General features: G+C 42.2%; 1 protein-coding gene across 2 annotated transcripts in view; it reads left to right on the plus strand.

Annotated features, from left to right (window-relative positions):
- Tox (thymocyte selection associated high mobility group box) overlaps positions 1–21559 on the plus strand; it is a 283895-nt gene extending 262336 nt beyond the window's left edge. For both annotated transcript variants that reach the window (XM_057790571.1, XM_057790572.1), the window contains exons 6-9: positions 4295–4375; positions 12840–13226; positions 19195–19346; positions 19647–21559. In XM_057790571.1, the coding sequence (XP_057646554.1) occupies positions 4295–4375; positions 12840–13226; positions 19195–19346; positions 19647–19683 (657 nt within the window). In that variant the 3' untranslated portion in view covers positions 19684–21559. The remainder of the gene's footprint in view (positions 1–4294; positions 4376–12839; positions 13227–19194; positions 19347–19646) is intronic.
- Positions 21560–24601: the final 3042 nt, after the last annotated feature.

The following is a 24601-nucleotide window of genomic DNA, read 5'->3' on the forward strand; positions in this document are numbered from 1 at the left end:
TGTAACGTTTTCAATCCTCTGAACACTACCTCATGAAGTCTTTCCAGTTAGGGTATCCTTAAGAAAATGTAAGCAAGTAGACAAGATGGATAGGGCCCCGTATTGAAGGACCACGCCGTGTGTAAACTACTGATGCCTGTCTCTGACTGACCTAAATAATGGCATCGCTGAAAGCGGGCATACACATGAAGTTTCTAAAGATGTGTCTCTGGGAGGGTGACGAAGTTATTCTTATTCATACATAATTCTGTTGCTAAGCATTTTCTATAAATATGAAATGGCAGTGTTGGGGGGAGGCATTTGCACTTATCCTAAAAGGAAAACACCTTGTCAGTTTTTAAATGGGGTTTGAATAGAATTCAAAGTCAGAAGGATTTTGCACCTTTTCTTCTTATGACTGTAACGACTGTTGAAGTAAACTGGCTGGAGATTATGAGGATGAGCCAGAAGAAAGGGAAGGAAGAGGGGATTAGCTGGTATTCATAAGACTTTGGTTTTCTCCATTCGCTGGGTGGATTGTTTGTGGAAGAAGAGGGAACGAACAGAGTGCCTCAGAATTTTCTTCTGTTTAAGTGTGTCATAGACACTGACATTGAACTGCTGATTTTAATTAGGGATTATCAGCCTATAAAAGCCCATGTACTGAGAGGTATTTAGAGCGTTCAGTGAATCACGGGATCATATGAACAGGATGTGTTCTCCAGGACTGCCATCTGATGTCTATCTATGTGTGTTTCGGGTGAGCTGTTATATATGTTTTAGTTTAACCAACTAGATGCAATCCTTAGATAGGAAATGGTGGCTTTCTTGGAATAGCAAACCACAGCATATAAGTATGTTAAGGCAGGATGGATTCAAAAGTGTTTGGATGGGTTGGGGAAATGATAAATGCTGTATTATGAGTTTTAAATCCACTTCTGGCCAACTTTGGACTTTATTTCAAACAGCTGTGGCCCATTTGGAATCCATTTTGCAGCTCGACAGAACACTAATATTTACTGTAGGAATCACATACCTTTAAAATATTTGTCTTTTCCTGAGAGAAACTATGGCTTTCCCAAACTTAACTTTGACATAAATCAGATCCATCCTCGCAGGTCAGGCCCATGCGTTCGATCACAGAGGTGATTGCTCACTGCCGAATACAATCCCACAACCCCTTTGGTTTCTGCAAATGAAGGGCTTTCTCCATCCATAACGTGAAGTTTTGAAACATCTTTTAGGAATTTTTTTTTACCAGTTATCTTGAAACTTCTGCTCTAAAGTAAGAATATCCCCTATTTTCTTTATGTATGGAATTCTTACGTATGACTGTCATTGTCTCGTGGTTGAAGTCTTCGGACATTTCCATTACTACTGGACTCAAACAGCACCCTAGCCCAATGTTAGAGAGCCATGTTAGTGAGGCGCACACAGCATGTAGTGTTGGAACCATTAAGCAATTCTCAAAGGTGGAAGGTCTAATTATTACTGGTAGACAACCTCAGATTTTCACTCTGATCTGGGTTACCCTCCTTTAAATACAGTTATAGACCTGTACCTCCTGAAATGACCCCCCTTGGATTCTCCCACTGAATGTCTGCAGCTGTTTGGGAGCCTGTGGACCCATCAATCCCTGTAATGTGAAGTGATGGGCTTACGCTGCCCTAAAGTGGTGTTTGGGCCCTTACACAGTGATCCCGACATAGCCGATCATCAATAGCCAATGGGGAGCCATTTGTGAAACAGGGGTCTCTGAATGCTAGTCAGGTATCCCATAACAGCATCGATCCTGGGTGGAACCATGCCGTACGTTCAGCCTGCGGTGGGGGAGTTACGCGCCTTTCTGTCCAAGTTGTTAATCAGCACATTGCAGGAAGTGTTAACGCTTTGTGTGATGCTGGTCGCCAGCAGCCCCACCAAGGGTGACGGCATGCTTACACTGTTGCAGTTCCAATAGACACCAAATGAAGGAGACAGGAAGTGCTAGAACCATGCCGTCTTCCTTTCCTACTTAGGAAACAATACTTTGGGGAAGGCTAAAAAGCAGCATAGAATTCTCTCTAAAAGAAAAATGAATGCTACCTAGCTAATGCGACACACACCATAGCATATTAATCAAAATCATGATATAATTATTTCAGATACTTAGAGGTGTCAAAGTTTTATTTACTAAATATTTTCCTCAAAACTTTCTAAGATGTCTGTGTGTGGGGGAGAAAATACCTCTCAAAAACATTGTGTATGTGTACATGTGTGTTCACGTGTATGTGTGTGTGTGTGATGCATGCATGCACACGAGTGTGTAGGCACATATGTCCCTAGGCATGCATGCACATGAGTGTGTAGGCACATATGCCCCTATGCATACATGCAGAAATTACAAATGACTCTGGGTCTCTCCCTCTCTTGTTCTCTGCCTTGTTGCCTTGAGACAAGGTCTCCTTCTGAACAGGAAGCTTGCAATTTAGGGTAGGCCTGCTACCCAGCAAGCTCTTCTCTCAAGATCTCCCTGTCTCTACCCTGCGATGCTGGGGTCACAGCATGCATAGCCATGCTGAGAAATTGACACGGCTCCTGGGGATTCCAAAACAAGCCCTCATTCTTGTAGGCAAGCACTCTTCGCACTGACCTACCGCTCCAGCCCCCTCCGAACCACTTTAAGGTAAAGAAGAGTAAGCAGTGTGCGTAAAGCCATTATTTACAAATTATGTCATGGAGAAGTGGGCTGAAGGAAACAGTAGGAGAAATCTCTCTCGCAGAAAGAAAAGGAATAAATCAATACAGATCAGAAGCGCTCTGTTCCTAAATGTGTCTGGACCAAGTAAGGTCATATTGTTCAAATTCTTGACTCTAGCGGTCATTTATATTCATGTAAGAATTTCCACAGAAGATTCTGGATTTAGATTCTGCAATGGTTGTGAATCAATAGCAGTTCTATGCTTTAATCAAAAGAAATTAACTTTTTTATTATGAACAATAAGAAAAGTCCTACACAGGATTTCTAATTCTGTTTGGTTTCTTATTTTAATAAAGATGGGAGGATGATCAAATGATACTTTACACTGATTAATGCACCTTTGCTTTAGTTTGCTTTTCTGTACAAAATTATAGTTGTGAAAGTCAAAACTGCAGCCTCCCTAAAGGGGAGCAATAACATTCATTTCATGGGTCCTGTTGCAGTTCCACTCCAAGTGCAGTTATTTGTTTACCTGGGCAAAATGTTCCGCTGGGGTTAAAATATTCATGAGTAAGTAATAGTTCTCACTTCTTGCATTTCAGAGTCTGGGCACAGCAAACCTCTGTCTCTAGAAAGTAAAGATCGCCCTCTACTGCTGGCTGCTTGGCCTTAGACACAATCCTTATTTACTTCCCCAACAGATTCTCCACTTCCCAATATCAACCTCAGTCTGGTTAATATTCACAGTAGGGGATGCATTCCCAGCTCCTCAGTAAATGCTAAAGAGCATCTTGTTCATCTGAACTAGTTTTAGAAGATTGCAGAACTTTGGAACCTTGAAAACTCAGCCTCAGGGAGGAAGATGAAGCCCTCTGTACCCCGACATGGCCTCTGTTTAATTAGTGCGTGATGACCCCCAGCACACAGGAGCTGGTCACTTCTCAGGTCTCAGTTTCTGCTTTTTATTTGGTTGCCAAGCCTCCGTGAGTGTCTGTTCATTGCGGACAACTCTTACAAGGTCCCCATAGCTGTCATTGTGTCTCTGTAGGAAAGTACATGACGCGCAGATCACGTGGCGTGGCGGGTTGCGTCCTGTCCCTAGCCAGCCATCATTCCCATCTTAGCCCCATTGTACTCTTGCCTGCCGCTCCTGACTCCCAAATCCTTGGAAATATAACTTGGAGGCTCTTAAAATTGTGATGAACTCGCAACTGCCAATACCTGTGCATTGATTTCCATACGGAATATGATGCCTCGTCCTTGAATCCCATTTTGGTTTTGTGTTTGGCACAGAGCGCAAATGTTAGAATATTACTGTGCTGTTGAATTACTGCCTGCTGTATAAATATGAATGTCTTATTCCTGGGTGAGGCTTCATCACTGCTGCCATTTATTTCCACGCTCACCAATCCTTTCATGCATATTCTGAAAAATGCAAAATTTTACAAGTGCTGCCTCTTTTCTTACAGAGTTTATTTTCCTTCTTCTTTCAGACCTGTTTCAGGAAGAAAACGCCCTCTTTGGGAGCCGTATATTATTATAAAATTATCTCTATGTGTGTACAGTTGCCGTTCTGCCTCGTCCATCCCTCGAAACAAAAGCGGTCTAATTGAAGACTTTCTGTTGCTCTCACAGGTCTACAAGAAGAAAACTGAGGCGGCGAAGAAGGAGTACCTGAAGCAGCTAGCAGCTTACAGAGCCAGCCTCGTATCCAAGGTAACGTGCGATTGTGTGACACTGTGACAGACTGTGGCCATCTCCATGCAGACTCTAATAGTCGCTTAAAAGCACAAACGATCATGTTAGCATTTCTACACCATTTTCTTTGTTTAAAAAAAATTTACATCCAAACAAACCTCTGTTCTGTGGAAATACGTCCATCCCCGGAAGACCAGAGCTATAGCTGGCCTATGTATGGTAGGCACCGTGTACCTGTGGATTGTTGTTGGTTTTGCAGTTAAACACAGCACATTCTTCATCACAGCTGACCCCAGTGTAACCAGTACCCTCCTTCCGCTGTGTGGACCATTTCTGAGGAGATGCCACCCACTTTAATTTCCAATTTCTTTATATCGGCATCAGGATACAAAGTCCCATCGTCCTGTTCCTCAATGAGTGTACGAAAAAAATAGTGCTTCTGAATGTTTATATGCTAATCCTTGCTTATTACAGGTAGGAGAGAGTTAGCTCTGTTTGGTTTCATGTTACTAAAAACACACTTCCCTTCTCAGTAGGGTGACTATGGATCAACAGGGCTGCAGCTAGAAGGTCTTGACGTAGCAGCTTATCAAATTCAGATTGCTAGCATTTTGTTCATTGTGGCCATAGGCTCTGGACTGCATTGCATTTGTCCACAAAAAAAGAAAGAAAGAAAGAAATGCTTTCTTTTTTTATCCACAAATATCCATTTCTGTTCTGGTAACCCTTCAAAAAGTACATATATAGGTTTTATCAGTCAAAATATACACTGAGCACAATGACGCAGGGAGGAGAAGAGAAGGCAGACGAAAAATGCAGAAAGACGTCAGCAGAGTGGAGCTCTGCTCCAACCTTTGCTGCACATCGAAGCAGTGCTATTGCAGAAAGCTTGTTGTTTATGTTGTAAAATCAGATTCTTCTCTCTCACTGTGCCATTCCAGTTCCCCACTTTCTAATTTCTCTAACTGCTTCTAAATGTGTTTGTATGTTCAGCTGAACTCCCAACTCAGTATACATGCAGAATGCAGACAATGCCCAGAAATGTTTAAGGAAGCCCCCCGATCATATGTAGGATCCAGCTCACCCTTAGCCACACTGCCATTAGCAAATTCATATGCCCCGAATTTAGCTTGTGTGATTTTCCATGAGAGAGAATCAACATGGGACATATCAATCCTGATGCAAAGCCTTCTGGCTCATGACATGCAGGTTACTACAGTAGTGCCACCATACTGACTAAGCATGTGTCACCGCATTGGCTCTTAGCTGCAGCTTTCCTTCCTGTTCAGTCTCCAAGCTGCAACCTTCAGAACATGGCAATTTGTATAAATGCTGCAAATTGCCACTTCTACATTTAAGAAACCAAGCACATTTTTCTTACGGCTTACTCTGACATTTTTCTTCTCTTTAGTGATAGGAATTTTTGCTGGAGCTGTTGAATGTCTATGTATGGTTCTCAATGGTGTGTATACAAATTGGAAGTTTCAGTCTCCGTGGGTCGAAGAGATGACCCTGAAATGCTGCTTGTGAGCAAGTATTTGCTACATAGCCTTCTCCACAACGACAGGAACTTCCCAGCCTTTCTCCCAGTGCATGCGGCACTGTGTAAAGAAATCGAGTGCTTTTCCAGTTTATTTAGGATGAGGCAAAGAAGACCACTCAAATGGAAATATCAGTTTTTCTATGTTACAGTCTTGTACTATATTATAAATTTGAAGCAACAAAGATGTAATTATAATTCCAAGACTCTACCATGTGCCAGCCAGGCTCCATTCTTTTTCGTTGTTGTTCACTGATTCAGTGGTGGCAAATTTTCCTGAGCATGTGGATGAACCCCCACGACAGACAGTAGACAACAAGCAAACTGGACTCTTCCTATAAAAGATGTGCTTTAGTCGTGGAAGGCCACCCCAAGACCACGTCGCAGAAGCTTGGCCAGACTCATTTGCAGAGCCTTTTGGGGGCTGAGGGTCCACAGGAGACTAGACCTCACAGAGCCAAAATGTCCAGAGGGAAGCGAGGATGGCAGCTCAGAGGAGGCCAGTGTAGCCTCACCTTAGCGGCTAGAATGGCTGTGAACGGAGCTGGGATTTGTTCTTGGTGTGGGGGTGTGCTTGACTGAGTGGGCATTGGTAGGGAACTGAGCTGTAAGGGCTCCCTTTATGAGAAAGTGCTCACTTAGAATCCACAGGCTTTGTTCCTTGGGAGAGGCTTAGTTACCAGCATACCACCAGAGAAGGAAAGAGCAAGGAACTCAAGGCAACGTTGCTTTTGTTTGGCCCTTGTCTTTCTCTGGGCTGTGTTATTCAGGTCCTAAACATATTACTCTCCTGCATGGTCCTAGTCCCCACTGTCCTGAAGTTATAGCATGACGAGGCATATTCTCTCTCTCTCTCTCTCTCTCTCTCTCTCTCTCTCTCTCTCTCTCTCTCTCTCTCTCTCTCTCTCTCTCTCTCCTTCACCCAAAAGGTCATTCCAGCCGTGAATCACTGTGTTAGCCTCACCTGTGCATCCTGAGTCCTTGCCAGTCTCTTCGTGTCTCATCTCTGGAAGTCCACACTTTGGTTATTTTCTATTCAGTGCGTCCACTTCTCATGCATTCTGAGCTGATCGATCTCTCTCACATCTGCTACTGTGTACTGTTTCCATCCCAGGCCACACCGTGTACCAGTCCGGGGCTGTAGGATGCTGCATCAGGTTCACTGGTAGATGCTGAAAGACAACCCAGATAGACCAGTCCCTGGGGAAGGTTTCTTCATACTCAGAAAACTTGAAGCTATTCTCTAAAATTAGTTGCTTCTAACAGAACGTAACCAAAAATAGAAATATCAGTGAGCCTGAGTTGGGGCAACGGCACTTCTTATTCTTCAGGTTACTTGTATAACGTGGAATATATACATATGTCCCTTAATACAGCCCAAGACTTGAGTGAAATTGAAATCTACCCCAAAGAAAAAGTCCCAAAGTGACTCTTTGTACCTCTCTCTGTCCTTCAAAAGGACAGTCCTGACACATCCTTGGAACTTGACCCCAATAATAGCATAAATAGGAAAGGCCCCTTGCTGCTGGGTGCCCAGCCCCTCACCAGCCATTAATCCTCATGTTAGGCATTGTTCGTAGACTCCTGCTGAAATCACAGCCGCCTTGCGTAGGGTCCGTAGGCTTGAGTCTCCTTCCCAAGCAGAAATCAAATGTCTTCCTACCTTGAAGACAGGGCTGGTATTGACATAGAGGACTCACAGCAGTGTCTTATTCTAGCTAGAGCTTCTAGGCTTTTCTTGTATACCTCTTCCATTTTTCCTAAGAAAATTCTATGCCAACTCTAATCTATTACTACGAGTGAGGCTGCCTTGGCTCAAACAAGGCTGGCATCTGGAAGGCTGTCCCCTCTCAATTCCATGCTGTCATTCTCAGATTCTGACCAGAGGTCTGAGGAATGGGGACCTGTGCAATGTGGGAATCCCCACCCATCATCACAGTGCCCCAAGTGGGTGGTGTTTTACCTAGTTGTGCAGTGGAGTGGGAAAACAGCATACCAGCCGCTTCCGGCCTCTTCCTACTGCCCGAGCATGCCAGAATTGCTGGGCTTCAACTTGAGTCCTGTGTGCAGACAGCGCTGGGAAAAGCCCACAATGATTGATGTAAGCACTATTATTCTTAAAAATGTCAAAAGGAAAACCACTGGGTTAAAAGATAGTAATAGAGAAAAGAAGATTTCCATTTCTGCTCGATGCGCAAAGACGTGAGGAGGTTGGAGCCCACACAGGACACCGGGCTACCCACATGGTGTTTGATTTATCTATAGAATAAGTGAGGGGACATTTTAAAGGTAAGGCAGGAGGTCAGGGGTGATTGCCAAAGTCTCAAAGTGCAAGATATAACTATCTCTTTTTCTTGAAAATTTTTAAAAGTAAAAGCAAAGGTTGTGATTAAGCAGCTAGAGGGGCTTCTGAGGTACCTTCATCTGTGTTTTTATATGTCATTAAAGGGACCATTTTAGAGGACTTCATAGAGGACACCATTGTCAATCTGGAAAAACTTCCAGGGAAGGGGACAGAAAAGTCAGCAGGGGATGGATAGATAGCAAAAGAACCTGAGTTCCAATTCCAGCTTAACCCCCTTCCTATCTGCCTGTCCTTAGACAGATACTGAGACATTCTAAGGTTTAGCTCACTCCAGTATTAAGCAGAGAAGATCACAGGACCCTTTAAATGAACTTTCCAGAATAAAAGTAAAAGAATCTATAGAACTCAATTTTACAGTTGAAGGCAGTGACATGTGCACCAAGTCCTGGACAGCTGCCCGGGTAGTATCTAAAATAGCCAGGCTCACAGACTTAAAAAGCGAAAAGGTGGTTGGTACTTACTGAGTGAGAAAGAGGAACGCTAGCCTGTGGACATAGAGTTCCAGCTAGCAGGATGAATTAGCTAAGCCAGTAATGGGCAGGACCTTTTTATCCACTTAAAAAGCATGTGAAAAAGGTAGATGTGGTGTTAAGTGATTGCACCACAATAGAATAATTTTTTTAATTTAAAAATCAGCTGAGGGGGCTGAGAGATGGCTCAGAGGTTAAGAGCACTGCCTGCTCTTCCAAAGGTCCTGAGTTCAATTCCCAGCAGCCATATGGTGGCTCACAACCATCTGTAATGAGATCTGGTGCCCTCTTCTGGCCTGCAGGCATAGACGCAGACAGAATACTCTATACTTAATAAATAAATAAATAAATAAATAAATAAATAAATAAATAAATAAGTATTTTTTTAAAAATCAGCTTAGGTTTAGGGTGTTGAGCAAGGGAAGTTCTTAGTAAATACAAATAAGTCGTAGTTACATTTTAATATTATTGGTAAGTATGCATAGGCATAGCAAAAGAATTGTGTGTGGTTGGAAGTTAGCTGAATCATAGTTCTGATTTGGTCATGAAGTTATCTTTTTATACAGATATTCTAAAGGTTGCAAAAATAATTTATTAATTTAACTTAATTATTTAATTTTTTAAATATTTAATTAATTTTTTTCTGTAGCTCCATCCCATTACAAAGATAAAATTGTTGTAAACGTAAGCAAAAATACATTTGTCTGTGTAGGCTTCTTAATTGAAGTAGGCTTCCTGAATCGTGTGAAGAAGACTCTGAGAGACTAGAGTCTTTTTTAGCTTAGGCAGCTTTTGTTCACGATGGAAGGTCATATTGAATTGGGCTATTAAATACAGCTTAAGGAAATATAACTTTTCTATAGGCTAAGAAATTCCTAGACATGAGTCTAAATCATTATGCTTGAGAGCAATACGGAACTTTGAAGCAACGAAAGTGGTTTCATTTCACCAGGATTTATATTCCCCCAATGAGTGTTGCATTCAAAAGAGTCACCTTGGGAGGCCAGAAACTCATTTTTTTATTGCTCCCAGGGTTCAAGAGACTTTTTTGAAACTCCTGGGTAGATCTGCAGTCAGGAGAAGTTTATGAAGCTCTCTAGAAAATCAATCATGTTACATTGTTCTCACACCTCATTCTTTTCTCCAAACATCACCGAGATAGAAGCCACAACTTTGGCTTCAACTCACTTTTTTAGCTAGTTCTAAAAACTGAATTCATCGTCAAAAGACATGAAAGCTGTGTGAGGATATGTGAGATTCCAGCAGAGAAGTCCCCAAACATGCCCCGTGACAGCTGCAGTCCTGGATGAGAAGGCAGCTCAGAAGACAGCTCAGGAGAAAGCCTTTGGGAGCCTGTGTACTGATAAGTAAAAGCAGTGCCTTCATTGCCTGGGGCCGCCCATAAGTGTGACGTTCTTGTTTGTAGAAGCCATGTTAGGGTTTCTAATGCTGTGATGAAACACCATGACCAAGGAACTTGGAGAGGAAAGGGTTTATTTGACTTACCTATCCATAGTCCTGGAGGCAGGAGCTGACAGAGGCCAGGGAGGAGTTTGGCTCACTGACTTGTTCTACATGGCTTGCTCAGCCTATTTTCTCATAGAACCCAGGACCACCAGCCCAGGGGTGACACCACCCATAGGGGTGGCACCACCCATAATGGACTGGGCCCTCCCACATCAATCACTAATTAAGAAAATGTCCTACATGCTGGCCTATCTTATAGAGGCATTTTCTCGACTGTGGCTTCTTTTTCTTTAAAGACTCTAGCTTGTGTCAAGTTGACATAAAACTAGGCAGTACAAGGGGCAAGGGGCAAATCAGTGTGTGTGTGTGTGTGTGTGTGTACATATTTGTATGAAGGAGTGTATGCCACAGTGAGCCATGTGATAGGAGACAATCTCATTGTGGGTCCCCACCCACCTTGTTGGAGACAGGCTGTCTTGTTCACTGCTGGGCGCTCCAGGCCTGTAAGCTTCTGGGATTCTCTCGTCTCTGTCCACCTCGCTATAGCTTACAGCTGCTTACTACTGCAGCATCCACAAAGATTTCCTTCCAACCTTAAGAAGGAGGGTGTCAAAGCTTAAGACCATGAAAACCCTTCCTTAAAAAACATATAGGACAGGATGGTAGCTAAGTAAAAAAATTAAGCTCTCTGAGGCTGTCATCCATAATAAAGAAACTCAAGGCCTGGTTTCAATTAAAGGAGAATAAATTAGAAACAAAGCAATGTTTTCTTTTTTGGAGAATGAGATAAAGTCACAGAATTCAGAATGCATGCTGTAGAGGGTGATTGAGACAAACAGTAAGTGCGAATTTGCAAATGGGATGGATCATTTTATGACTGGTAACATCAAATCTGAAGCTCTGAGCCAAGATTGTGATTTAAAGACAATAAAATCTCATGCTTCAGGGTATAAGTTAATCACCTGCAAGGGCCAGGAAGGATTTGCTTCCCAGAAGTAACAATGTACAGTAGAGGAGGTGCATAAATTTTGTTTAATTTTCAATGCATCAAGTATTGGTCAATCCTGAAAACAAGAATCAAATTAGATAGACTATTACTTTGATTTGGTCCAGCAACTCTTATATTATTGCTTCCACTGAGTTTTATGTCTTGTATTTATACTTGGCTATTTTAAATAACAATTATTTTTTTAATCTTTCATTTTTATAGCACACATCATGCCAGGATGGAGGCATTTATACACTCTGTAGCATCATCTTCATTATACAAAGTAAATGAGAATATAGTTCTCTTGGATAGTGATAACTTGCTTAATAAGAACTCTTCTTAAGCCATTTAGTGCTGGATCCTTTGTACGTTTTGCCCATATGAAAGAGAATCTTCATGATAAGACCCAAAAGGTCTCTATGGTTACTAGCTCCCTTTTTTCCCTAAAGATGTCAACCAGACTCTGTGGTTCAAATTCAAACAGGACAGAGAGCATAGTTAGAAGCCAGTAGTGAATGACAGGCCAGACATGATGTGGTAGAGCCCTGACCTAGCACGATGGGGTCCTGTGTCCAGTCCCCAGCACAGAAAAAACAAATGTCTAAAGAACACATCTCTCCTCTAAAACTATCCAATTCTTTGGTTGACTTTCAGTTTATACTAATATCACCATGTTTCTCAGACAATCAAGATGAGACACTGCAAAATGAAGAAAAGGCTGAAAGTAGAAACAAACTTAAGTTCTTTAACACATGTGAGAGAGTCCTTCTGATTTCTAATTGGCAGGTATGGAGACCTTATATGTAGTACGGCTGATGTTGAGAACTGTTGCATTGCTTTTGCATTTTGATTGGAAGAACAGTGAAGGAATACTAAACATATGACTTGACTCCTTCCTTGGTCTCTTCCCTCAGAGAATGAAGAGCTAGGTGCTTCCCCAGGAGGCCATGCCAAAGGGCTAATCTTCAATTCCTTTCAGCTTCCACTGAAAGGTCTGGTTTTTAAGTCAATTAAAAGGATATTAGGTGTGGAAAAATTAGGGCAAGATTATATTAATTTGTGATGGCATCTAAAATATCAAAGAGAAATTATTTTTATCCACTTCATTAGGAGGAACAATTTATCACCAACTCCTTTTCTAAAAAAAAAAAAAAAATGTTCTGTGGTTCCTTTGAAGACATGCTAGTCTGATTTCCCTCTTCTGTAGCCACTGCTCTCGCTGTCCTTGTTTTCTTTGTGAAAATACCTAGAGCCCAGGCTCTGTGCAAACACAAAGGGAAGAAGCTAAGCTTGTGATCAGTGGGAGAGCTGAACTGAACTGCTTGGAAAGTGAGATAACTTGGTGATAATGGTGCCCTCCTGCATCTTTTATCTTTCTCTGGATGACCAAAATAGTCCGTCAGAGCCGAGCGTTTAGGCAAAGGGAAAGGAAAAGTCATTACAGTTTGCTTTAGATTTCATAGAGGAGTTAGAATAAGTTGCATAAGTTACGTTAAAAATAGCAACAGAAGGATCCTTAGATAAGAGACACAAGAATAGTCATGGGTGTTGATTCTCATGAAAGTCCGTGCGAAAATTCACAAACATTCTGGGAGTAGCATCACGCTCAGAGACCTGTCTCCTAACGCTGCTTTCCTTTGTTCCCTCTGCAGAGTTACAGTGATCCTGTGGATGTGAAGACATCTCAGCCACCCCAGCTGGTCAACTCGAAGCCGTCGGTGTTCCACGGGCCCAGCCAGGCCCACTCAGCTCTGTACCTAAGTTCTCACTATCACCAACAACCAGGAATGAATCCTCACCTCACCGCCATGCACCCAAGCCTCCCCAGGAACATAGCACCCAAGCCGAATAACCAAATGCCAGTGACTGTCTCCATAGCCAACATGGCTGTGTCCCCACCACCGCCCCTCCAGATCAGCCCGCCTCTTCACCAGCACCTCACCATGCAACAGCATCAGCCTCTTGCCATGCAGCAGCCCCTCGGGAGCCAGCTCCCCATGCAGGTCCAGTCTGCCTTACACTCACCCACCATGCAACAAGTAAGTCTCTATGCTTGGGTTCTGTGCACCTCTGGAGGACTGGGGGCAGGGAGGGCTGTCTATCAAGCCAAGGAGACAAGGGTAATTGTTCTATTGAAATGGAGAGAGAACTGCGGGCATTTGACAGACTTACATCTGGAAAATGTCACTTATAAGTGGAGCGTGGTCAGAGTCACCATCCCAGGCACTGATAACCCTCCCTTTCAAATCACTGATTCTTTCCCAAGACACATCAACTTGGTGCTCCCTTGCTGCTGTCCCCTTTGTTTCTGGTTTCAGTTTCTTTAGTGATAGCGTGTGCTAAGATGCCATGTGTACCACGGATCTTGTTGAAACCGTCTGCAATTTCTTTTTAATGTCATTAGGAAATGAGGCTTTTTTGACTAGGCTGACCCTTGATTTCAATAATTAGTATGAATTAAAATCAGATTCAATACCAAATTTAGTAGAGCCCTAAAACGCTAAGACGCAAACAGTAACCGGAGCTTCATTTTGAATTGTACGTAAAGAGCCTGCAGGGAGAGGGGTATTTTGCCAGCAAGTGACAGGCCCTGGGTTTAATCCCTAGCATGGCAAATGCAAGTGTGTAAGTGTGTGTGTGTGTGTGTGTGTGTGTGTGTGTGTGCATGTGTTGGGGGAATCTGTCTGCACAATTTAGAAAGCAGGAAAGGTGTCAGGATAATCTTGCTTAGTTTTTATTTGAAAACAAATTTTATTTTCATGGTTTTTTTTCAGACGTTGGTGCTCTTTCGTAATTTGAGAATTAGGAGCATATATAAACTCAGTGGAACATAAAATATTCAAAACCCTGAAAGCTCACTTTAGAAAAAGGTTAAAATCTACCAATCATAGCCACCCTAACCACCGCCTTTACCATTCAATTATGCTTTTCCTAGAGTTATGAGTAAACACATAGGCACAGCCTCCTGCAAAATTCATATCTTGTTATGGTACACGGAATGCATGCTTGCCTGAACAGTAGGGAAAGGGGAGACAGAAGGATGAGTCATGTCGAAGAAGTCCAAAATGTCTTTTATTATGATTATTATAGACAAGATTTTTGAAAGCTGGCTACAGTAAACCCAGTACTTAGCATTTATATTCTCAGAAAGCTGGCAGTGCGGTTGCTAGTCCTGTCTTCATTTTATGGATAGATAAACTGAGGCTTGGCAGGTAAGAGTCCTGAACTCACAAGGTGAGAACTGGAATTCAAATGCAGATCCAATCAGAACTCAGAAGCATCATTCTGAACGTTCACCACTCGCCTCTCAACCTCATTCTTTCTTGTAGATTATTAACAGATTTGTATCCGAAAGCCTGTGTCTTCAAAGACAGCTTTTAAATCTGTTACTTGTAAAATCAAATCATTTATGAAACAAAAAAAAATAATTCATCATCTCACTGTCTTTCTTGATTCCTAAGCCAAATATATGAGTAGCTAACTTTCTTACCCACACACCATAACCTGAGGCTGAAGCTGAATCACTTAGAAGGAAGACCACAGTGGTAACAGATCCCAACCTCCGGCCCTGTCTCCACGTGCTTTATGACCAAGAGAAATTCATGGGGTAGAATCCTCCCCCTGTACATCAGACATTACTCAGGGAGATGGACTTAACTGAATGCCTTTGTACTGTAGTGAGTCAATGGTTTCTGCTTGAAGAATAAGCAGTTTGAGGGCTGTCACCTTCACTTGGGTGGGTCGACACCAGCTTGCAGGTGCTGTGGGCTCCAAGCACATGTGTTGATCACTATGCCATAGTTCATCTGCTTCTCTCCAAGGGAAAGAGGCCCCTAGGCAGAGGGGACAGACCTATCCAGAAAGGGAACCTTTCCTAATTTGTCCATGCAGGAATGTCTCCTTCTTTTTCTTTTGTTGAAACCTTGGATAAGATAAGGGTCACCGGGAATAGGTTTCTGCTATTTGAGAATTATAAAAGGTTACTTGTAAAACCTCAAGAGATGTATCTCACTATACAGAATCTAAATGGGAGTGGAGTAAATCATGTTATCTTGAGCAAGGTATTTATTAAACTATAAGTCAGCTTTGTTAGTGTATCTCAAAAGGTGTCTGGGGTTAGAGCTCATAATAAAAGATAATGGAAGGAGCTCAAAATGAACAAAATAGCTATAGAGATGGCATTGACTAAAATCCCTTCCAACAGTGTAGGCTGATAGTAAAATAGCTATGGAATAATAATCCTCTAAAAATTAAATGGTTAGTATACTATACTTTTTGGAGAGATTGTAGTCTTAATTCCTTGAAAGTTAAAAAAATTATGATGATAAAAGTAATTTAAATAAGTCCTAACACATGCTAGGCACTGCCTGGACTCTTCTAGGAATCCGGAGAAAGAGACCCATGCTCCCTGTAATTGGAGCATGGGAAGCAATAGCAGCAAGGTAATGAACTGTACTCCAATAGCAGATATACAGGAAGACACCGGCTCGAGGAGGAAGGCAGAGAGCACTTTCACAGCCCACACAAGGGCTGCAGAGACCAAAGATGCAACGAACAGCAAAGTTAAAACACACAGGGAATGGGTAGGAAGGTTGTGAGGAAATTCCAGCAAAGACCAGTAACCAGAAAAATAGATTCCAGGAGATGAGAAAGATGGGGACAGTATCTGCATCTCAGACAGGTGCACAGAGCAAGGAGCCTACAGACTAAAGGCACTGTCAGCTGACCGTCCTTAAGCCAAGATGGAAGAGTTGGCCCCAACAAGCAAGGAGCCAACAGACTAAAGGCCCTGTCAGCTGACCGTCCTTAAGCCAAGATGGAAGAGTTGGCCCCAACAGATTGGATGCAGTTGACTCTCAACAGCTTGTCAGGTCCACTAGTCTCGTCACGAATAAGAGATTAGCCTGTAGATACAGATTGACCTTCCTGATTCGTCACCCAATCCACCTTCATCCTGAAGGTGTTTGCTTCCTAGTATGTTGACCACCTTCTTGTCTAAGAACCGAAAAAGAGAAAGAGAGAAAAGACAGCTAATAGCTACTGCGCACGTTTTAAAGATAGCCTCAGATTTCAGTTTTACTCTCGATACTTTATTATCCCTCTGAAAATGAGTGTTGCCAACTGTAACAATAACGACAAAATGATCGTTAGTTTGTGTACCAAGAGTGATAGTTCCATTGTTTTCTTAAGAATATCTTATACACTAAGCCCATGCATCTACTTTTTTGTTTCCGTTTTCTTTCTGTCTCTCAGTGCACTTTTATTGTGGAATGAGGTCAAGAAAAAATCATTCATATCTGTCACTTTCCTTTATAACCTTAAGAAAAAAATCTTTGTAAGGTACCATAGACAGATTTTCAATTTCCTTCTGTAGTAAACAGCTGCTTTAGGATTTGGGTGTAATTTAAAGTTTTTTTTTTAAATCACATTGAGATTGATGAATAAATCAGTCATAAAGACAAAACATTGATGCCTGTTGAAAATACCTCTCCAGACAGGCAGGAAATGAAATTAGTTTGCAACGTGGTGTGGCTATGAGGATCACTGCTTGGTGGTGCTACAGGCTTTTTCAGACTTGCTGTGTAGCAAAGGAAAACTGTGAGGGTTACGGGAATCTAATTAAAGAGCAAATGTCCCTTCTGACATCAAATTCATCTTTATCATGTTTCCTATTTTTATTTCAATCTGGCACCAGAAAATGAAATTTAAAATTCCAGGCATGCTACAAAACAGTTGGTGATTTTTCTCCCCAGCATTAAAATGCAAAATATTCAGTCTCGTTTAATTAGACTGCTAAGCAAACATTTTTCAAAAAATTTATCTCATCATTGTTGTTTCCTATTTACATCCTTAATGGGAGTGTACTTAGCTCAAGGGTTGACCTCAGCATCTCCTTCTGCGGTGTTCTAAGGCATGTTTCCATTTCTATCTTGAAAGCAAAATAACGTTAAATACTGTTACTTTGGTCCACACCTGTTTTTCTTGGTCCTTGGTTGTTTGGGCAACTATTTAAATGTAGATTTTGAGGGTAGCATAATTTTCCATGTTGGAACTTTGTAGATATCATGTGGTTTTGTATTAAGCTTGTAATTTAAAAGATATTTTCCTTATATTCTGGCTCAGCCTGTGGAACTATTTCCATTGTGTGTATTACTTTTCCTTGGGTCCAAACCTTCACCTAACTCAGGCTATTTCCAGTTCCTTTTTGTTTTGATCTTTGTTTGCTTCTAGGTTACATTTTGTCAGTTGTGTGGAAAACCCAACAGACAACTTCACGTTACAAAGACAAATTAGCCCTGACATTTACATGTTCACTTTTGCCTTTCTTACAGAAGCATCAAATGGTCTTTATTTCTTGAAAAACATGATTTCATTGCTCCGCTGCCATAGGCTGGGCCCTGAGAGGACCCAATAAGCCCTGCAAACACTGATCACGGTGTTCCCCAGGCATCCTGGGGATGGGTTCCATGGTGAAAGGAACCAATAGAGGGTCTTTAAGAACCTTTCCCTGCTCTCCACCTAGCCTCACACTAGACACCAGGAAGAAAAAAAACTGAGAAGGTGGGCAATAGGGCAGGACCAGAGAAATGAAGGTATTTCACTGAGGCCAGTGAGACTCCTTCCATGTTGGAAACCCAGGAAGACCAAGAGAAGGGTGAAACTGCCTTCCCCCAGGAAGGTGCTTCCCACCTGAGCTACAGGGGTCTTTGCTACTTAGGAAATCTATTGCATTTAGTCTTCATCAGAGCAACTACCAGTGTGACTAAATTCGGTGACTGGTTTCCCATCATCCTGAATTCTGTCTCCCTGCAGTTTCTTGGGAGTAGAAGTAGCCATGGCTCTGCAGTCCTTATCTTTGAATGGCAAATCAATGGACCCCTGAAAGCCAACCAGAGTATTCAGGAAAATTGACCTGAGATGTGGTCTTCAGATCACTATGTGAGGGATCACCTATATACATGTAAAAATCCGAGGAAAGTATCTTTAGTTAGAGATCCACCCTCTCACCCCTTTGCTGGATGGAAGAAAAGTCATTGGTAGTATTTCGCACCCAAAGCTTCTTGCACTTGAAGCAAACAGAGCATGGTGCGTTTGTAATCATGATTTCATGGCTAGAATCTGCTGCAGAGACAACCAGGAGATTAAGGAAGTTGCTTTCTGCTGCTTCTGCTGCTCTTGAGTTCACCAGATATGCTAAAAATATATTGTGTATAATACTTTTTGTTTACCAGATATAGTTATATACTTCAGAGATTCTGTCCTTGAATTTTTAATAGCTTTACTGGGATTAAAAGTCAACACTTCACCATACTAGCGCATTAAAAAAAAAAATCTTCCTGAAGTCTGAGTATTGTTGCCAACTAAGAGACTTCAATTAAAAATGTTTGCTGTCTTTACACGTTTTCTTCCCTGTGTTTTCCAATGGCAAGTTGCTTTCTGTCTCCCTGAATTTATCCAACAACTGACTTTTTAAAAAAAAATAGCTTTGGTTGAAATGTTTAGCTGATAGAGAAATACAAATGAAGAAAAAGGAGAAGCAGATGGCCCCGTTGTGACTGAATGGTGAAGTATGTGAATAGGTGTAGGCTAATAAAACACTCAGCCACCTGCTGCCTGAAGCCTCGAGAAGACTCTGTTGCTTGTTCTGGGGATTAGCTATTAATGTATCTTTAGGTTGATGGAAAACATCAGCGGTGAGGGGCTTAAGATCACTGTCCCTTTGCTTGGCTTGAGTTGGCTTTTCTGTATTTTAAATTGTTTCCCAACTCAATTTATCTGCCCAGGGCTGTAATGAAAAGATTTTTGACACGTGGTTAGGCGATGGAAGGGTAAGAAGAATGAGGTGATGGATGCTTCTTTTCTACTTTACGCGGTGGGGAGGGTCCTTCCGCGGGTTGCTGCAGAAGCAAGGTGCCCAAGGTGTTGACAGGCGTAGATAACTATGCCCTTGCTTTCCTCTTTCAAAAGCCACTGCCTTTCTCAAGTGAGAATTTGCTTTTCCCTCAGGGATTTACTCTTCAACCCGACTATCAGACGATTATCAACCCTACATCTACAGCCGCACAAGTTGTCACCCAAGCGATGGAGTACGTGCGCTCTGGGTGCAGAAATCCTCCCGCACAGCCGGTGGACTGGAATAACGAGTACTGCAGTAGTGGGTGAGCCGCCGGCCCTTGTCTCACAGCGCGTGCGCGCCTCCTCTGCAGGGGCCAGGGTTCCACGGGACAGGGAGGCTTCAGAAAGTAAGGTCCGAAAACATGGGGAGCCAGCTTCTAGCCTTTCCAAGACTAAAAGCCTTCACGTTTCTCTTTGCTATGGATTTAGGTCCCCTACCTGTGCGCTTCCCACCCCACCTTCCTTTGTGCGCTAGTACAAATACGCCCCTCACCCCACCCCCTGCCCCCCCACCACCCACTGTGGCTCAGATTTTCTTATAACCGTGTTTTCTGTCCACACAGGGGCATGCAGAGGGACAAAGCGCTGTACCTCACCTGAAAACCTCACCGCCTCTCTTTCCCACTGAGGAGTTCAGGGAAGTCTTTTCATCGCGGATTGCAGTTCTTCATTTTATTAGAAAATTCAAGTTGCTAAGCACTTAGGACCATGTGAGCTTGTGGGTCACCCACTCTGGAAGAAAATAGTCATGCTTCGTTATTATTTTTTTAATCTTTTCTGGACGTTGTTCCTCTTCCCTGCAGGAAGTATGGACAGTTCTGATTTCTGTTGGGTTTGCTGTGAAGTGCTGCGCTCTAGTAACTGCCTTAGCAACGGTAGCCGTCTGGGGTAAAGGTCCGGGGTTTTCCATTGGTTTTCAGAATGGGTGTTTATATGGAACTACTAAAGACTTTTTAAATGGCTTGATGTAGCAGTCATAGCAAGTTTGTAAATAGCATCTATGTTACACTCTCCTAGAGTATAAAATGTGACGGTTTTTGTAGCTAAACTGTAATTTGAAACTGGCTCGCCCCAGTTGGTTTATTTCACAGAGGGGTTAAATTGGCAAACATTCATATTTTTACTTCATTTTTAAAAAAACAACTGACTAATAGTTCTATATTTTCAAAATACTTGAAAAATATTCCCAAATGATTTTAATTTAAAAACAAATTGGCTTTGTCTTCTGATCAGACACAAAGAACCTAGTGTGGAGGGAAACGCAAACACATTTATTTTGTATTCCAGAAAAAAAAATCCTTTTTGTATCACTTTTGTGTAATGATTAGTAAATGTCATCTATCTAAGTCCTTTGATGTATAAAGCTGCCAAATGCTCGCCCGGTGTCTTCGCTGCAGAACCAGGTTGGGAAGCGCTAAATGATCATCTTTACGGCTCTGTATTATTGTTTCCTCATACCGTGTCTGTATTTAATCTTTTTTTATGGAACTTGTTGCGCCTATTTATGAAATAATAAATATAGGTGTTTGTAAGTAAATTCGTTAGAATTTGAAAGAGGTTTCATTGATGTTTTAATTTTTTCTGGCAAAAAAAAAAAGTCCATGCTTGGTGTGAATGCACCATGTTTGGTGTGAATACTTATTCAGTTTTTACAGTGACATAAATAAAACCAAATCTGCTTTTCATTTAGTAGCAAATTAGAGCAACGAACCCATATTTCTGCATATCTTTTGTTGGCATAAATGAAAAACAGTTCTACTTAGCAACCTTCTCTCCTTGCACAATACAACAGAAAATGGCCCAGAAGCCTCACACGCTCCAAGCCTAAACCAACATACACCAGCGCACCCTCTTCCTAAAAAGAGCTGGTTCTCACCTCTCAATCCCAAAACTTGTGCTCCCCATTTAAAAACCAAATTCAAGTTGAGTCACCAAAAATTCCTCAAGTCTCATGCTCCTCGCGGCATCCAGGAAGCATTTAAGAATTGACCAAGGGTTCAGGAAGAGATCAAAAGAAGGCATAGTGTCTAGAATCAACCTAGAAATGTAAGGCAAGCTACCAGACAGCCAAAGAAATAAGAAAAGCAGCCAGAAGTGGAAGCTTTTGCTAGAAGTTGAGAGTCCTTCTCTCTCTCTCTCTCTCTCTCTCTCTCTCTCTCTCTCTCTCTCTCTCTTTCTCTCTCTCTCTCTTTCTTTCCTTTTCACACACTCTGGGGCCCTACTGAGATTCGCTAAGAAGGGTTAGCATAGCTTTTCCAGCCAAAAGGGGAGATGGGGATTGCAGCACATAAATTAATCTGGTTGGAAATCAAGAGAGAGCTGTTGTGTGGAATGTATGAAATAACTGCAGGAATTTAAATACAAACATATTATGTAATCCGGTCAGAATTAAAAAGACAAAAGGCGTGCTTGCTTTGGAATGGTTTTCAGGCATTGTACAACTTTGAATCACACAGCATGTAATAACTAATAAATAATGCAGATCCAATGTTATTATTAAAATGACTGGGGCTGAGAGCTCGGGTTTTCCTGTCTTGATATTGTTTAAGAACTCACGTGACTAAGATCACAGTTTATTGCTTGGCTGTTTAGTATTTTAGAAATATTCCAGCACTACTAATTAACTAATGTCTTCTATTTGTTGCATTATGAAACAGGAGCGCTTTCTCCTGCACGAGGTGTAAACTGAGAAGTGAGGCCACCAGCTCAGTCAAGAGGTTCGTCCCCGACATTGTCTGCAGCTTTTCCCAGCAGGCACATGATCGGGACAAAAGGAACAAATATGCCAAATATGAAAATATATTATCAATAAAACGCATGGCTGTATTCTACTTGGAGATGCCTCAGATTCTAAAGGATGCACCTAGTCAAATGAGGAATCTTATATAAATTTTAGGCCAGAAATAACTGAGCACAATAGTCATTAATAGTCGTAATAGCTTCAGAAGTTGTTTTTCAAAACTCCAGGAGTGTCTCTCACCACTCAAAGAAATCTACCGTTTTTAGTTCTGCCATCTTCAGACACAGACAACTTAGACTCAACTAACTTGTTACCCAGAGAAGCAGTGATTCCTGGCTAGAGAGCAAAAACAGTCTAAGACTCAACAATGGTACTGAACATAACGTATGTTCACAGCATATCCCAAATCAGAATTCTTGCTAAGCAGAGAAAGAAAACAGTGTGCCAGTGAGTGCCATGGGGGGACTGGGCTGAGTCTTTATAACCAAACAAAAGAATGATGTTCTAAAACCCCTGGAAAAGAGTGAGCTGACAACAGGAAATGGGAAATGATTCCAATAATGGCTTGCACAGGATCCAATTAGGGAACACGGCTAAAGATGACGTTGTCTTTGAGAATAATCTTTATCCACCTTCTTCTACATGGACCCATAAGCTATGCACAGAGCACCAGGATTAACAAAAGCAGTGCTTGCTGCTGTCCTAGCAAAGATTCACTGCGAATAAAGTTTTTAAACAAAAGGCAAAGCTTCGAGTGAGAGCCACCATCTATCTCCTTCTTCCATTCCAAAGAGCTGCCCCACCCCATGCGAAGTCATTAGCTTGACCCGTGTGACATGGACAGTTTTCACCGTTTTCAAAAGCGTGAGAAGCCGTTTCAAACGGTCCACCAGAATGGAGGTAAGAACTAGAGGCAACAACACTTCCAGCTGTAGCTTTAAATATAATTAAAAAGGCAGCTTGAAGTACTTTACAAAGCACTAAGTGAAAAACACCCGAAAAGTAACTGATAGGTTGCTTACACATTACCCCGCTTAGAACCCATGTTAGAAAGCTATGACCATGAACGAATATAATAAACTGACAGATCCAGTGGATCAGGGCCGCTGTTAGAGGGAACCTGTAGATAAAAGAAATTCATAATAAACATCGTGTCTACTGAAACACGAAAACTTGTTACACATAGCTGTTCTCGTAATACTGTCTGTAGAACTGACCTACAGTAAGTATCCTTCTACTGTTAATTCTCACTTGAACATGGTGATAGAAAGACAGCAAACTCCCTAACTCTGATGCTCATGGCTGGACACTGAAACAGTGGCAAAACAAAAGCCAAGAGTGAAAAGATGAGTCTCTAAGTATGTAAGTCAGTCATAGTCAAACGACCCCCACACCACCTTCCTTAAAATTAAGTGGTTTCATATCTCTTGCTGGGATACAATATCACACAGTACTACATAGTAAATAATGTTAAAACAAGAAAACAGCAAAAAAAAAAAAAAAAAAAAAAAAAACGGGCAGTGGTGGCACACGCCTTTAATCCCAGCACTCGAGAGGCAGAGGCAGGCGCATTTCTGTGAGTTCGAGACCAGCCTGGTCTACAGAGTAGTTCCAGGACAGGCTCCAAAGCCACAGAGAAACCCTGTCTCAGAAAAAAAAAAAAAAAGAAAAGAAAAGAAAAAAGAAAACAGCTAAGCAGCGGTGGCACATGCCTTTAATCCCAGCACTTGGGAGGCAGAGGCAGGCGGATCTCTGTGAGTTCGAGGCCAGCCTGGTCTACAAGAGCTAGTTCCAAGACAGTCTCCAAAGCTACAGAGAAAGAAAAAGCAAGCAAGAAAACACCGTAAGTTAACCTCGACATAGATTATATGATGTTTCCTTTTAAATACAGAAACAAATGAAATATTTGCTTAAAAGGAAGCATGATTAAGGGGAATGGATGAAAATACTTCAGCAAGAAACACAAGACTATGATAGTTTGAACACCTGGGGCATGGTGGCACGCACCTTTAATACTAGCAGGCTGAGGTGGGATCTACAGGACTTCAAAGTCAGTTTGGACTACATAGCGAGTTCCAGGCCAGCCATGACTACAGAATAAACCTTCTCAAAAGAAAGAGAGAGGGAGGGAGGGAGGGAGGGAGGGAGGGAGGGAGGGAGGGAGGGAGGGAGGGAGGGAAATAGAGAGAGAGAGAAGTCTAGTCATAACAATCAAGAGATATACACCCTCGGCGCACCAAGAAAACACAAGCAAGGGGAAGGTGCTAGACTTGTGGAGGTGCCGAGAGCAAGACAGAAATCTCAGGAAACAAATGCATGGATGCTAAATGTAAACGCTGATGAAAGACAAGGAGACTATGGGAAGACTCCCTACATAAAGAAAGGATTCCTTTTCTGCATCCTCCCTAAATGCCACAAGGAGAGGGAGAAATGATGCTATCTTAAAGAATGTTGAATACAGTGTCCATGCTTTCACCTGGTGCCATCCCGCTGTGCGAAGACCTTTCCCAACAAACAGATCTCCAGGTACTTGGGGAAGTGGAATTGGGAAGGGTCTGTGACCCCAGGGGCAGAAAAGTCTTCAGGACTGAGAGAGAGCTAGGGGCATCTGATGTTGGCTGGTTGATGCAAATCTTTGCATCCAGCGTCCGAGTCCATGTCAAGGGAAGTTGAGGTCCTTGTTCCCTGGTGGACACCCAGGAGCAATGATGGTTGCCTTTCAGCATCAGCAGCGCCTGGACTGATGACGGAAGCCCCCCTGCATGGCTGCTTCCCGTT

This window comes from Chionomys nivalis, chromosome 16 (genome assembly GCF_950005125.1).
Source record: "Chionomys nivalis chromosome 16, mChiNiv1.1, whole genome shotgun sequence".
Classification (NCBI taxonomy): domain Eukaryota; kingdom Metazoa; phylum Chordata; class Mammalia; order Rodentia; family Cricetidae; genus Chionomys; species Chionomys nivalis.